Source organism: Epithele typhae (genome assembly GCF_022376455.1).
Source record: "Epithele typhae strain CBS 203.58 chromosome Unknown BXZ73scaffold_1, whole genome shotgun sequence".
NCBI classification, from domain to species: Eukaryota; Fungi; Basidiomycota; class Agaricomycetes; order Polyporales; family Epitheliaceae; genus Epithele; species Epithele typhae.
This window is the reverse complement of record NW_025954192.1, coordinates 953,968-968,679: the sequence shown is the minus strand read 5'-3', so window position 1 is coordinate 968,679 and position 14,712 is coordinate 953,968. Positions and strand designations below refer to the sequence as shown.

Below are 14,712 nucleotides of genomic sequence, written 5' to 3'. Positions count from 1 at the left end.
TGGTCATAAAATAACTTCGTCCCAGTTTCCCCATTCGCCCCCGACCTTCCGTACTTTTACCTTCTCGCCAGCAGCACCAAAGTACGCCGCGCTATACCAGGCATTCATTTCTTCCTCCGCGAACGGTCCGAACAGCTTGTCCTCCTCGCCCGCCCCTGGCATTGCCCATTTGTACTCGTACTTTACGTCCGCAGACGGAGGAATCCAATCTTCGCCGACCGTCCCTGCTTTGCGGATGGAACGTACGAGCTCTTCGTACGTCTTGGTGTAGATGTCGGTGTCGCCGAGTGACATCAGTGTAGATGCGAGATGGGTGATCTCCTCGACATCCGTGTCCGTCTGAGAGGGCTTCGACGGCTGATCGACGTCCATAGTGACATTTTGCACATCGCGCTTCATTTTGTTGTTTGGTCTGAGATTGATGGATCAGCCTGTACTCTTCCGTCGTCAAACGAATGCTTACTTTTTCTTCGCTGCTCCGTTTTTCTTGGACTGTGCTCCAAGGCGCTGCAAAGCCTCGAGGACAGTTTCGCCTTTCTTGAGCTTCGCGACGAGCTTCATCTCGACGGACTCCTTCCCACCAAGTGCCTCGAGTTCTCGTTCCTCTGCCCTCTGTTTCTCCTTCTGAATCTTCTCCTGGGCCTTGTGGTGCTTCCGCGCCTTCTTCATCTCGTCCTCGTCGACGTCGTCCATCCAGCGGTCGTGCACCGCGTGCGGGTCGAACGAGCGGACGTACATCCCGTCCGCGGAGAATTTGCCCTCTTCCATCTCCTCGCGCATGTTGAACGCGCTCAGCTCAAAACCCATCCCCGCCTTCTTCCGCCGCTCCGCGTCGTCCTCGTCCTCCGGCTCGTCCTCTTCTTCTTCTTCGTCCTCGTCCTCACCGTCCTCCCCGTCCGCGCGTCTCCCGAACTCCTGCCCCTCGATATCCCCCAGCCGGAGGAACTCTTCCTTCTTCTTCTTCCCGCCCTCCGCCGCCGGCTTCTCCTCCTCCTTGCCCACCGCAAACATGTCGTCGTCGTCGTCGTCGTCGTCGCCCGGCTTTGCACCCGGCTTGCGGCTGTTCACGACGCCCTCTCCGTCGTCGCTCGAGTCCGAGTCGTATCCGGACGTGTTCACGCGACCCTTGCGCCGCGCGGACGGGTCCTCGAGCGCCGCGTCGACCTCCTCCGCGAAGTTGGCCGGGTCGTCAACCGGCTCAACGAAGCGTGTCCGCTTGCGCGCGGCGCCTTCCGGGGGCGCGGGACTGGTGTCGCTGGTCGCTGTCGCCGTGCGTTTGTGTGACGGTCGTGGGGGCATGGCGTAAGCTCAGGAGAGAGGGGTGGTACTAGCTAGTGCGTAGAGTCGTGGTGAGAAGAGAGATGGATTGAAGGGCCGACGCGCGCCAAAGCATTGACTCTTCGAAGCGCCACCACTAAGGCTGAAAGACTGAGATGCTGGACTTCTGATACTACAGTGACGAAAGCCATCGCGCCCTCCCTTAACCCCACTTTGAATGTCGGTTGTCAAAACATTGCGTTTCGCAGCCGTTACATCCGGTACTGATTACCCTTACGGAATCCAGGCTACGAAATGGGCTACAGCCTACTGTACATCAGGAACGAGGGGGGGCTGTTTGCTTCCCTCTCCCTCTCCCAGCTCTAGCGACGTCTATCAGGAGGGTAGTATCATCAACAGGTTCATCTTTCACGCTGGAGCTTGGTACTCTGGTCGGCTGATTACAAGATTCAGTCTGGATCGTCCCCGATACTACACATGACGAATACATACCTCAACAGTGTCCTCGATCCGATCGTCGATCTCAGTCTTCACGTCTGCAGATTCTGTTATAGGTTTCGCAGTGGTTGGGAACAGCTCTCTCATGACAGGGACTTGTTCTTGGCCTCGAGGGGAAGACGCCTCCCGTTTGACACGAGGCTCTTGTCCGACTTGCCTGGAAGAACCGGGGATAGCATAGTTGTTCTTGGAACTTAGGCGGATCTATATAAACTAAGGCTCGAACATCCGAGGCGAAGAGTATTTGGTCTCACCTCTTTCACATTCTCTTTGCTATCTTCATCTTCCTCGTCAACCAGAGCAGTCTCCCCAGCTTCAGGCTCGACCCGCTGACGTTTCGCAGGCGGCGAGTTGCCTCTTGAAGGGCAAAGCGTTGTCCCAGACAGCCATCCTCGCTCCTCCGCTGGAGACGGTGGATGAAGATTCTCGGGACTAGGCTCTCTTTTCACCACAGGTGAGCGGCCGCGTTTTCGTTCAAAGGCAGGGGCCACCGTGTGACGTTTCAAGCCGGGTGAAGAATGTTCTCGCTTTACAGACACTGGGGTGAACGTGTGTCGAGCAGGGGCTCCAAATACCGATTCGTTCTCTTCGATCGCTTCAGGCGACTCATTTTCGCGCTTGACTCTGGTCGGGGAGGAGCACCCACACTGCACTGGTGGAGGAGACTCTCGCTTCACCGATGGCTGCCTGGGCGGTGCCCCGGGAATCGCATAGTTGTGCTTGGAGCTGAGTTGGATCTAGGTAGATATTGTCACTCACTTGGCTCAACGTTGACCAGGTTTTAGGAGATGGCCTCACCTCTACCACGGTCTCTTCTCCCACTTCTTCTTCTTTAACGGATGGCTGAGGGTCAGGCGTAGAATCGCAGTCTTCATCCTGAAGAAGTGGCGTGTCCTCGTCCGAAGGAGTACTTGTCCGACGTCGCTGAGGCGCCGGAGAGTCCTCTAGCGACACTCTGGTTGGCGATCGCTGTTTCCGTTTCTTGGCGGACGGTTTGGGTCTTCGATCTGCACATTCGCGCGTGATTCCTTTCGTATCGAGATATGCTGCGAGATCATAATAGTGAGTATGGATTCCGCCGAGTCTCATGTTTATCTCATACCTTTTGGCCTGTAGCGGAATTGAAATGCAACAAATGGCGTAGCGTCACGCAGAATTGGTTTCAGGACCGTCTCTTGTGGTTTGTTTTCCTTCTTCTTACCCAGTCTACTCTTTCTCGTCAGTGAAAGACCAACTTGAAGCGTATTGCAAGACGTACGACACACAGTGTGTGGCACCACTTCCCTTCGTTCGGCGTTCATTCACAGAACCAGAAGCGGTGGAAGTGGCTGGCCGGAAGGGGATCTTGATAAAGTCGACGACCCTTCTAAGTCTGACCTCAATCGTACCTAGCTCATCACTGTATGCGCGAGGAAGCGGGTCGTCCTCTTCAGCATCTGAGAAAAAACATGAGTACGATGTAGACCTCGACAGCACAAGACTATAGGATGCGCACCAGAGGTCAGTAACGCGAATTGGTAGGGCAAGTTGGCGTCAATATCGACTCTGAATCCTCCGTTTGACGTCTTCTGTGAGGATTTGACGTGGGAAATGACACCCATGCGACGACCGTCCATGCGGATCTCGACCGACAAGTGAGAAGGAGGCTTTGAGTCCACCCAATGCACTCTGAATTCCTTGTCGCGCGAATGGATTTGCGTGCCCACAGAGAAAAAGAATCATTAGCTTACCTTCCCAGCCTCACTTGCTATGTAACACGACATCTTCTCTCCTCGCTGCTTCACCCTGTACGCTGGAAGCTCTTCGCCCCCGCAGGAGACATAGGCGCCATAACCCTTGTGTAAGAGAGGCATTACGGAAATGTTGTTCTTGCGGATTAGAGGAGATTGATAAAAATGGTGTAAGATATAGACTGGGCCGAGGGGAGTGGGAGAGGAGGAGAGGTCTTGAAAGGAGTCGCCCGCGGTCGCGACGCGTCTGGAAGCGCCCGAGTCGCCTTATGGGACATGTGAGCGAGTCGCGATTCTGCGCCGGTCTGCCGCAGTGGCTGGGAGTTTCCGACGACCCTCTCCTCCGACCACTCCCTGGTGACGTTCGGGCAATACAACTGGGTCAACCTTGCCATTCTCATGGCTTCAGACGAGCAGATCCGGGCTTTCATCGCAAGACATCACGAACTGCTGGACAGAGAACGCAACGCCGAGATCGAACGCACCTCTTTGCTTCTCTCCAACTGCCCACCCAGACTATTGGAACAGAAAGGCCTCTGCCTGGCCGGTCTTGGGACTGCTTCGGTAGGTGTAGGACTCGGAGGGAAGACGTGCGTGTCCTCATTTTGAGCCATATCCCCAATCAACGACTTGACATGTGTACACAGTTTGGTTGAACTTGAGCGGCCGAGTGCCTATCATACGAGCCCGCTTTTTCCTCCACATTCACTGAGGTGAGCGAGTTGACTACGAGCTAGTGAACATAGGGAACGCGTTCCAGACCAGGAGACCTTGCACGCATACAAGACCACAATGCCAGTGCATCTGGGTCCAGTAAAAAGGCTGCAAAGTCGAAGAAGCCCTCCGAGAATGGTAGAGTCAAAGCCGAAGGCGTCGAGGGGGTTGTGTACAAGGTCCGTGCCAAAATTTTATCAAGCCCAGTCTCATCTCATCCCGTCACAGGTCTCAGACACTCGCATTGTGCTCGCCATAGATCCACCAGAAACCGGCGGAGAGGATCTCAATCTACCCGATCGGTGCAGTGTTGTCAAGCTTGCAAACAGCGTCACTTATGACCGGTATTACTCTGCTCACTGAGACGTCTGGACCGTACTGACTCACTGTTGTCAGGATGGACAAGGCACTGACTCAACTTGAGAAGGTGATCCTCCCTAACTCGGAGTCGGTAAGTCTTGGGGACCTCTTTAGTTGCTTATAGTATTAAAATAGTCTGCAGAGGGAGGACAAGTTCTTGCCAAAGCAAACTCCACTCATGCGAGTCTTGCTGGGAGTCGTTCCACCTTCGGAGAGGGTGGTTTTTAAGGACATGAAGTTCTTTGACCCGTCACTAAACTCTAGCCAGCAAGAAGCCATTCGCTTTGCTCTTGGTTCTCCAGAAGTGGCATGCATTCATGGCCCTCCCGGTGAGCGTGGATATTTGGTCGTTGTTGATAGTGCTCACATCCGTATGCGTAGGAACTGGCAAGACGCATACATTAATCGAGTTGATTCGACAATTGACCACCATCACTCCAACAAATCCGAGGCCTCAGCGATTGCTCGTTTGCGGTGCATCTAACTTGTCCGTGGACAACGTCTTGGAGAGATTACTGGCTCTTCCCGCTCCAGATAGTGGTCAGAAGCTGAAATTCACCCGTGTGGGGCATCCTGCACGGGTCATGTCACAAGCCGACGTACTGGATGCAACTTTGGAAGTAAAGGCGAGCAGGAGCGATCAAGTAGGCAGCTTTTGTGTAGAGACAGGAAACAATCTCATATGCTTGCTATCTAGGCCATCCTAACGAAAGATGTCAAAAATGAGCTCGAGGCAACCCTCAATACCCTCTCGGGAAAAGGGAAAGGAGGGAAGGGTAAAGCACCAAGAGGGATAGAGAGGAAGAAGATGTGGGAAGATGTCAAAGCGTTGAGGAAGGAGTACGATGCACGTTATACTTCTCTAAAGTGTGAACTCACGTCGAATCACAGATATCGTCAACGTGAAGGTGGTATCGTAGAAAGCGTCTTGAAGGATTCGCAAGTCGTTCTAGCTACTTGCCACTCCTCAGGCGGACGGCAACTTCGCTCACAAGAGTTTGATGCGGTGATTATCGATGAAGCGACGCAGGCTATTGAAGCTGTATGTCTGCTCTTTTCACACGTCATTATCATCCAACCATCCCTACAGGTCTGTTGGATCCCCATTTTCAAAGCCCAAAAGTTAATTCTAGCAGGGGATCCCATGCAATTGCCGCCGACAATCATTTCCCTCAACCAAAAGGTCAAGGACAGTAGCAAGACAGCGAACGGCACCTCTCAGACGGACAGATCGAAGACTGCAAAAGGCGCGCTGAAGGCTTCCGATGAGCCGCCTGAAACACCACATGTACCCTTGTCAGACCTTGCATCCGACGAGGAAAAGGACGCGGACCAGAGCGACGATGAGGAAGGAGACCCTGCGCTGACCGCAGATCTAGAGGAGTCGCTAAAGGCCGTCCCGAAGGATCCTCGGAAAGTTACAACCAAAGCTGTCTTGCGTCCCCCACGCACCCTGGAGACAACGCTTTTCGAAAGGCTGGAAAAGATGTATGGCCCGGGTATCAAGCGCATGCTCACTATCCAGTATCGGTGTGTGCTCTTATTTTATGTTAGTACAATCTTGAAGTCGACATCACCCGACAGAATGCACGCGCACATCGCCACCTTCCCCTCCAAAGTGATGTACCACTCCCGGCTCAAGTCGCACCCATCCGTCGCCGCGCACCTCCTGCGCGACTTGCGCGACACCCACGCAAACTCCGAAGAAGACGAGAAGGAGGTGCTGGGAACCCCCGTCGTGTTCTATGACACCGCGGGATGCGACTACTTTGAACGATTGGAGGGCGACGGGGAGGAAGGCAGCCGATGCAACGAAAACGAAACCTCAGTGGTGAAGATGTGGGTTGAACAGCTGGTGAATGCCGGAGTGCTTCCGGCGCAGATTGCGGTCATCACTCCGTACGTGACGCTTGCATAGAGCTTCTTCCGGTGGTAACCGCCATGATTCAGATATCAGGCTCAAGTAACACTTCTGACCTCGCTTTTGCGACCCTTGTACGGCCCTGAGTTGGAAATCGGAACCGTCGATGGAATGCAGGGACGAGAAAAGGAGGCTGTTGTCATCAGTCTAGTACGGAGCAACGAGAAGGTTCGTCGTTCGACGACATGGACGCTACGCCGAGGCTGACAAGGAAGTAATACAGCGAGAGGTCGGTTTCCTGAAAGACAAGAGACGCTTGAACGTCGCAATGACCAGAGCAAGGCGGCATCTGGTGAGCCAGTATACACATTACATATGCTTGGGAATTTACTCATCGATTTACCAGTGTATCATAGGAGACTCAGGAACCGTGCAGCACGGAAGTCCATTCCTCAAGAAGTGGACGGCCTGGCTGGAAGCCAATGCAGATGTTCGGTACGCCGGTTTGGACTGAGTTGCTTTACATATTAGCATACGCTATGTGTAACTATGACAGTCTACGCCCTTCGACTGTACAGTCCATAATCATGTACAAGATCTACAGGGCGCCAACGATGTGAGCACCGAGAACTATACTGCTACATCAATGTACAGATATCCAACAGGTATCGCGAAGGTACATTAAGGGTGACGCGATCTAGTGTCCCGACTCTCGACTGACACTGCCTCCTCTCCGTCGAGAGGCAACAGGAGAGTCCTCTGCGCCCGTTGCTTCTGCGCTGAGCAGTCCAGCTTCTTCTTCGTTGTATGTGTGAGATTGTCGGCGACCGCGAATTGCAGGTTTAGAGCGGTAAAGGTATGACTGGGTGACGATGGTGATATCGAACATGAGTGTCCCCCCACTTCCCAGTATATACCTGTGAATGTCTGAGACGGCGGATGCGAGGGGGGTGACGGAGACACGTACGGAATGCTTTCGCGGAGGAAGGCGGACGCTTCAGGCTGAGGAAGTTGCATGTTGGGAGATGTGAGAATAGAAGCCACGTAGAAGAAGTTGCCGAGGAATGCGAAGATGAATAAATATACGGAGAGGCCCTAATAGTGAACCGTCAGTACCAACGTGAGAATGCATAATACATTGAACTCACCTCGACTGATTTCCTGACGTACTGCGTGGACTCGCGTCAAGACATCTATCAAGGCAGCGGAAATTTGCACTCACGTTCTTCCAAATCTGCGGCAAACGCGACGTGAGATAGAGCGTCGTGCAAGCCCAGGCGGATATTCGGCCGATAAGGAACTCCAAGTCGACCTCCGGCTCTGCCTTCATGAAGACACTCTCTGCCGTCGTCTCGAACTCCACCATTGCACCCTCGGCACCCTGTCGTTTTGAAAGGATGTGATCCACAGACAGATCATCGGAAACGAACGTGGGCTGTGAACGAGAGAGCACGACCGGGACCTCCGCTCGAGCCAGCACCTTGCCCGACCTCTGCCCGACCGCTTTGGACAGCACGCCCCTTCCGCCCGAGAGTGCGCCAACGCCGAACAGCGCCCACACTCCCATGAAGACCATGGTTGCGCTCTTCCGACTCGCCCGGGAGCTGCGCCGCGCGGTGTTCGCGCTCAGCCACTCTTCGTCCTCCTCCGTCGCATCGGTCGTCCTGACTTCCGGCCGTCCCCGAGCGAGCGAGTCCACCGAGCCTTCGAGCGGAATCGTCATCTGGAGAGCCGTGGGCATGCGGCTCGATTGGCGGCTGCCCCGTGCGCTGGGCCCACGCCCGCTACCAGTGCTGGTGAACGAGTCCTGGCCCCATGCGACGTGCTTCCGGCGCGCACTGCGGCCGCCTTCGGAGTGGAAGCTGTCGGCGAGGCGAGCGAGCGCGTCTTCGGAGATGCCGTCATCGTCATCGTCCTCGACGCCGAACGTGCTTGCATGTGGCTCGGATGAGCGCGAGCGGGGGTGCCATCGGGCACGCTCCTCTTGCTGCGCGGCGAGCGCGGCGACGGCGGCGACGTTCGCGGCGACGTTGGAGAGGGCGCGGTAGTGTGGGGCGCCGGGGCCGCTGCGCTCGATGGAATGCCGTGCACCGACTACAGAGCCGGTGCGGTCGCGTGCATGGAGGTATGGGCGGGACTCCTTCTTCGCTTTCGACTGGTAGTAGAAAAATTGGCTGAGGAGGGAAAAGTCGACGATGACGAAGTACGTGGCTAGGTAGGTCTGGAGCGAGACGTGTTCAGACCACGCAAGACTACCTGTCAGGACAACACTCACCTGGAAGGGCAGCTGGTGAGTGAGGACGCAGCCTAGGAGGTTGGTCGCGTCACCTGTGGGCATGGATGCATGGTGTGAGCATCACGACGGCTGAGGTCACACCGGGGCCTTGTGTTGCGCCATGGCGGGAATAAATCGCGAAATTGACGCACCCAGAAGCCAATTCATAAGGAAGGGCAGGGCGAGGCCCTCGACGGATTGGTTCCGTATGTTCTCCAACACTTGACTGCATTCACCATCATGAGCATCGTCTGGACCCGAGAAGCAGCGATGTGAGGAAGAAGCCGAGACTCACGGAAACTGGGCCCCGAGCCAGCACGCGATGGAGGTGTAGCCGAGGAGCTCGCTGAAGGACGAAACGAGCTGCATCGCGGCGCGTGCACGGCGGCGACAGCAACGGCGTCGACGAGGGGGTTGGGGCGCGGGAGGCTGTGCGAGTGTGCAAGAGGCAGAGACAGAGACGGGATCGGAGAGTGCACTCGGCCAGGCGGGCGGGCGACCGCCGTTGGCGTCCCCCGCGGGCGACCACTGCCTATTCCGGCTCCCTCCTCCGCCCTCCTCGCCCTCGTCCGCTACCTCCGCAGACCTCGCCCGGTCCTCGCCGCCCTTCCACGCTGCTGCACTCGCACCAATATATCTCACGCCGTTCATCGGTGCAGCGGACCCTCCCACTCCTCTCTGTAACTTGTCAGGTCGCCGTAAACCGCTGTGGCGTAACACAACGTCCCGACCCGCACGGCTCGCACCACTCGGCCAATACAGCGTGGACTATTGGCATCCATACTCTCTTCTTCCAGACGCGCATTTTGCACCCAACTCTCACCCTCGTCAAGTCCGACAAGATGTCGGACAAGGCCAGTTCCTCTCGCGCGAGGCTGCTCCATCCGGCCCCGGAGGAGTTGGTGAGTCAACCGTGCATCTGCTGCGACATCCTGGACCTTATAAGATGCACCACAGCGTGATCTTGTGCTTGATTACCTCGTTCACAACTGCTACACCAACGCTGCCCGCGCGTTCGTCCGGGATAGCAGCGTCAAGCCCATCGGCTCCGACGGAGACGAGGCTATGGCCTCGCCGGTGAAGGAGATTCCATCCGCTGTCCTCGATAGTCTTGAGGAGAGGCTTGCGATGGACGAGTTCCGCAAAGGCGCGCTGGTCTCCCCACTTTCGCATGCCGCATGCACTTAGCCCTCCCTAGTCATCAGGACGAACCTCCTCACGGGTCGCATAGACGAAGCGACTGCGCTGCTCAACAAGCACTTCCCTGCTGTACTCGCAGAGCCCATGGACGAGGACTCGGATTTATCCACCGCTTCACGTTTCAACTACGTGCCCTCGACGTCGGTAGAGCCCTCCCACCTCGCGCTCAATCTCCGCATCCAGGCTTTCATTGAAACGGCAAGGAGGATACCCCTCCTCTACTGCCCACCTGGGGCATCAACGCCTCTCGATCCTCCACCTCTGCTTCTGGGCCCTCCGGGTGCGGACGACGAACATGAAAATAGCGAGGCGAACACGCAGCTGTTGCACCGTGCCCAGAGCCTTTACTCAGAAGCCAACCAGCTCCCCGACAAGAACGATCGTGTGATGTATCTCAACGAACTCGCCTCCGTTGGAGGCATTCTCGCCTACAGTTTCCCGGAGGAGAGTCCGCTAGCAGACTACATGTCGCAAGAGCGCCGCGAAGGCATCGCAGATCAGATCGACGGTGCCATCCTGTGTAAGTCTCACACAAACCCGGAGGTCTACTTTCGCTGATCACCCGTAACTGCGCCCCATAGACCGCGCCAAGCAACCCGCCGTCTCACAAATAGAACTCTACACACGCTATACAAGCACAGTTTGGGGCATGCTGCACGAGAAGGAGACCAAGGTCCCCTCGCGAAGCGTGTGGCCCCCAGGCGCGTTTCTGCCGCCTTCAGGGACACACTCGCAGGCCAAGGTGGTGCCCGCCAAAGACACGGGCAGTCGGGAAAGCGCAGCGGCTCCTGTGAAGAAGCAGACTGCGGAGAAGGAGACGGAAGAAGTACGTTCTTGATTCACCCATGCGCTTTGCGTTGTTCTCACTGACATGTATGACTTAGATTCTGCCGCGATTCGACCTGGGCCTCTTCGTTGAGTCACCAAATCCTAGGTAGTGCATCTTCACTTCCCGGTTTCAGGTTTCCCTCGCTTTCGGTCTGCCACGGATGGATGTAATTATTCTGCTGCACTTTGCCTTGTAATATTAGCCATATGTACTCCAATCCCGTAGTCGTGATATATTTCAATTGCGTCACACGAGCAAATGTCAGTCGCCCAAACGTAGGTTCTGCATCATTCCCTCTACAACACTGATGCTTGTACCAACCGGAGACTCCTCCACGCCGATCACCTCAACTTCCTCTCCCGGCCACCTTCCCTTGTTCACCTTGTTGAGAACCTCCTTCGGCACGTTGCACTCCCTCAAACCTAGGACCCGGAGATGCGACCACTTGCCCCAGTCTATAAGTTCTAACGTCGCTTCCGTCGTCGTAATTGTCACCCCAGAAGGCGGCAGATTGAGCCACGGGTTATACGATAGATCGAGCACCTCGAGCAGCGGGCATAGGCGCGGCAGACGATGAACGGGCGTGGCGATCGGCAACGCGACGAGCGCGAGACGCGTGAGAGTGAGCGGGAAAGCAAGGAGCGCCGCGTGCGAGACGACGGCATTGAGGATGACAAGGGTGTGTAGCGGTGGAGGCTCGTCCTCCACCAACCCCGCATCCTCCTCCCAGGAATCCTCTTGCTCGTCGTCGCCGTGTCCATGCCGTCCGCTCTTCTCGTTGACCGCATTGATCCCCGCCGCACTCGTGCTCGAGGAGGGCCCCGCACCTTGATCATCGTCTTCCTTCTCCTCCTCCTCTTCCTCCTCCACGTTCAGCACGCTCGCCTGCGGCCCGACCACAATGAGCTCCCCGTCCGCGTGGCCCACGGGAGCGCACAGCGCGTACAGCTTCGCGTTCGGCAGCGGCGCGTGCACCGCCGTGTACCGGAGCACGTCCCGCCGGAACGTCGGCGGGAGCGCGGGCAGGAGCACGCTGCGGAACTCGCCCGGGTCCGCGCACTCCGCGAGGAGCACGCCGAGGCAGAGGTGCGTGAGCGGCGGGACGCCATCTGACTCCCGGAGCGGCCGCGTCGAGTGCGTGGGGCTCGTCGGGGAGGCCGGACTGAGGCTTGGGGCGTCGGAGGGGGTGGCGCGGATGGAAGGACTGGCGATGAGAGGGGGAGGCACTGACGCCTCGGGCTCGGTGAGCCCGTCGCGGATGTCGGGGACGTCGCTGGACCCGAAGGTCCGTGGGGTGTGCGAGAAGACGAGGGAGAGGGCCTGACGGCGGAACGCGAGCGCGCTGGGCCTGTTCTGGTCCTGTTTGAAGAGCCTGCTCCAGCTGCGCGGGACGGGCGGACCTGGAACGGGGCCGTCGGGGTAGTCGTGTGGGTACGGACGATTGGGCCTTGGGGTCGCAGGTCCCGTCCCTTCTTCGATAGCACCAGTCTGTCGTCCGGGGGCAGTATAATCATAGATATCGGAGAACGGAAGAGAAGGATCGTTGAAAGTGCGTATGATCTTCGAAGGAAGAGGGGCCCTAGCTCGCCTGAGAACATTCCTTTCATGTCGAAGATGTTCCGCTCTGTTTGGACAGAGTTGTTGAGCGTATCGCGCACACCAGGGGAGGTGACATACCTAAGAGTACCGAGGAGATGGGACACCTCTCGCTGGGCGGCAGGTCTGGAGTCTTCTGCGCCTTTTGACCGGAGCATCGTGCTGGAAGTGAGACCGACGACTCAGTACTCAGTACTCAGCCTGCACGACATGTGCGTTGGGACGTGGTAGCAGCGTCATGGTTCCAGAGCATGTTGTGGGAGAGCACACGAGCGCCGCACTAGTCATCCTCTTGGGGTACGGCTTCACCGTCACCCGGTAACGAGGCACGACTCCCATAATGTCTCCCACGGAAATGCGATATGTCGGCCCACGCGAAGATGATGGCTTTGTGACAATTTACGGTCATTGTATATATGTAGAACATACAGAGCAGTAACAACGTCAACCTGTAGTATCGACACTCCTGTCTACATACTCATCCGACATAATGAACCGGACGAGACAGCGAGTTACCACAGTCAGTGAGAAAGTATTTCGCCATCCCAGACGAAGTGCTTTAACGGAATGCTATAAAACGTCGAGCCCTAGATCCATAGCAATGTACTCGTCCCTGCGAAAAGTATTGGGACAGGCGCTTCTCAGACGCTCGTCAGCCGCCCGTTCTCGCGTCGGAATTCGACCACCTGTGGCTCCCTCAATGAAATGAGTCAAAACAAACTTGTGGAATATATGTGTGTGGTTGTAATGAGTAGCTGTGCGCAAAAATTATCGAATTTGGTTGGCTGGGATGTCCAGGAGAGCATGCACTGCACCAAGTGGGTTCTCAGATGAATTGGCGACATCCGCCCCCCGTTTGCTCGTTTCAAATGAACTAGAGGCTTCTAAAACTTTTGGTATAGATTTATCGGACTCACATCTATGATATATGTGACATTTTAGCAGGGATCAGTATGTTTCAGCAACACATTGGCCCTGGTATCTTGGATGATTGCACATGATGGACCACTGGAAACACTATGGTGATATTCTGTAATTGTGTAAATGGATTATATTCAGCCAGACCAAGCATACAACATCTTTATGTTCATGTTGACACGATTGAGTGCATTGGAGGGTCTTGCAATGCACATCAAGTAATGAATTGAGCAACACTAGTGACAAGTGGCCTCCATGACTCCATCCACCCACCAAACTACCTGGGTCAGTTTGTTACTGAAACATACTGATATCTGATAAAAGCTCACATACATCATAGATGTGAGTCCGATAAATCTATACCAAAAGTTTTAGAAGCCTCTAGTTCATTTGAAACGAGCAAACGGGGGGCGGATGTCGCCAATTCATCTGAGAACCCACTTGGTGCAGTGCATGCTCTCCTGGACATCCCAGCCAACCAAATTCGATAATTTTTGCGCACAGCTACTCATTACAACCACACACATATATTCCACAAGTTTGTTTTGACTCATTTCATTGAGGGAGCCACAGGTGGTCGAACTCCGACGCGAGAACGGGCGGCTGACGAGCGCCTGAGAAGCGCCTGTCCCAATACTTTTCGCAGGGACTAGTACAAGTGCTCAGGTTGATCAGTGTAACCTGACTCCTGAGATGAACGCATACTTACCCCTTGTCGACCACGATTCGAGGGCCGTTCAGAAACATGAGCACCGGGTTTCGACCCCGAAGTCGAGCCGCACGCAATAACCCGCAATAAAATTCATAGTCTGCGGAGAGTGTTAGATATATTCACGCAACACAAACAGAAACCACGACAAGAAATCAGTCCCGAAAGATGGTATAATTCCGGCATCCCAGTGGGACCGAAGCCCCACTAGCCAAGAAGGTTGGTATGCATCACAAAGAAAAAACGTTATAAAAAGGCGACTGTACATACCTGACAACTCGTCATAGATCTGAATTTTGCATTCCCCCGAGACTCGGAGGCACAAGGGTTTTCGGGAGCTCAACGCGGTGCGTGGAGGCTATGATCTGCAACAAGCAAAGGGTTAAAAATTGGTTGTTAAAGCATGGAGAAGTAGATGGTCTAGTATTTGAAGAGGGGGCGCAAACTCGGGTGGTGGGGAGAGGTAGGAAAACGAGGATACACAGTAAACGCGTCTGGCTTCGCAGGCGTGCAGGGATTCGGTGGCTGCCAGGACTGTGCAGTTGGGGCGTCGGTTTCCCACGATCATGATATGGGAACTGGCAGGGACTTCTCAAACATATCCTCCTCTTCTGTCATGCGACTCGTCAGGCTCCTTTCGAAACCAATACTCGGCCGAGCACCCGCGGAGTCAGTCCACATCAATCATCTCTACTCGCGCCTGACTGCTTATGTAACGGCTGAGTTCGTCCGCGAATACCCATT

The 14,712-nt window shown here is 55.6% G+C and overlaps 5 protein-coding genes across 5 annotated transcripts; 2 read left to right on the top strand and 3 right to left on the bottom strand.

The window, feature by feature from the left end:
• Positions 1-3: 3 nt before the first annotated feature.
• BXZ73DRAFT_37599 (uncharacterized protein) lies at positions 4-1,299 on the bottom strand (the record flags this gene model as incomplete). The annotated part of the gene is made up of 2 exons (XM_048018045.1): positions 4-412; positions 464-1,299. The coding sequence occupies 2 exons, from the start codon at positions 1,297-1,299 to the stop codon at positions 4-6; spliced, it is 1,245 nt and encodes a 414-aa protein (XP_047883838.1).
• A 2,606-nt stretch (positions 1,300-3,905) lies between these two features.
• Positions 3,906-6,955, top strand: BXZ73DRAFT_37202 (P-loop containing nucleoside triphosphate hydrolase protein; the record flags this gene model as incomplete). Its single annotated transcript, XM_048017952.1, has 14 exons — positions 3,906-4,096; positions 4,154-4,219; positions 4,267-4,399; positions 4,449-4,564; positions 4,617-4,671; positions 4,723-4,909; positions 4,962-5,224; positions 5,278-5,420; positions 5,472-5,622; positions 5,671-6,110; positions 6,165-6,479; positions 6,531-6,669; positions 6,725-6,793; positions 6,848-6,955. The coding sequence occupies 14 exons, from the start codon at positions 3,906-3,908 to the stop codon at positions 6,953-6,955; spliced, it is 2,376 nt and encodes a 791-aa protein (XP_047883837.1).
• A 183-nt stretch (positions 6,956-7,138) lies between these two features.
• Positions 7,139-9,085, bottom strand: BXZ73DRAFT_95615 (PQ loop repeat-domain-containing protein; the record flags this gene model as incomplete). Its single annotated transcript, XM_048026843.1, has 7 exons — positions 7,139-7,358; positions 7,409-7,536; positions 7,590-7,610; positions 7,664-8,662; positions 8,717-8,769; positions 8,869-8,942; positions 9,012-9,085. The coding sequence occupies 7 exons, from the start codon at positions 9,083-9,085 to the stop codon at positions 7,139-7,141; spliced, it is 1,569 nt and encodes a 522-aa protein (XP_047883836.1).
• Positions 9,086-9,558: 473 nt separating this feature from the next.
• BXZ73DRAFT_37778 (uncharacterized protein) lies at positions 9,559-10,854 on the top strand (the record flags this gene model as incomplete). The annotated part of the gene is made up of 5 exons (XM_048018079.1): positions 9,559-9,618; positions 9,674-9,871; positions 9,905-10,436; positions 10,498-10,742; positions 10,801-10,854. 5 exons carry the CDS (start codon positions 9,559-9,561, stop codon positions 10,852-10,854), a joined length of 1,089 nt encoding a protein of 362 aa, XP_047883835.1.
• A 152-nt stretch (positions 10,855-11,006) lies between these two features.
• BXZ73DRAFT_37000 (uncharacterized protein) lies at positions 11,007-12,499 on the bottom strand (the record flags this gene model as incomplete). Its single annotated transcript, XM_048017925.1, has 3 exons — positions 11,007-11,858; positions 11,973-12,369; positions 12,423-12,499. The coding sequence occupies 3 exons, from the start codon at positions 12,497-12,499 to the stop codon at positions 11,007-11,009; spliced, it is 1,326 nt and encodes a 441-aa protein (XP_047883834.1).
• Positions 12,500-14,712: the final 2,213 nt, after the last annotated feature.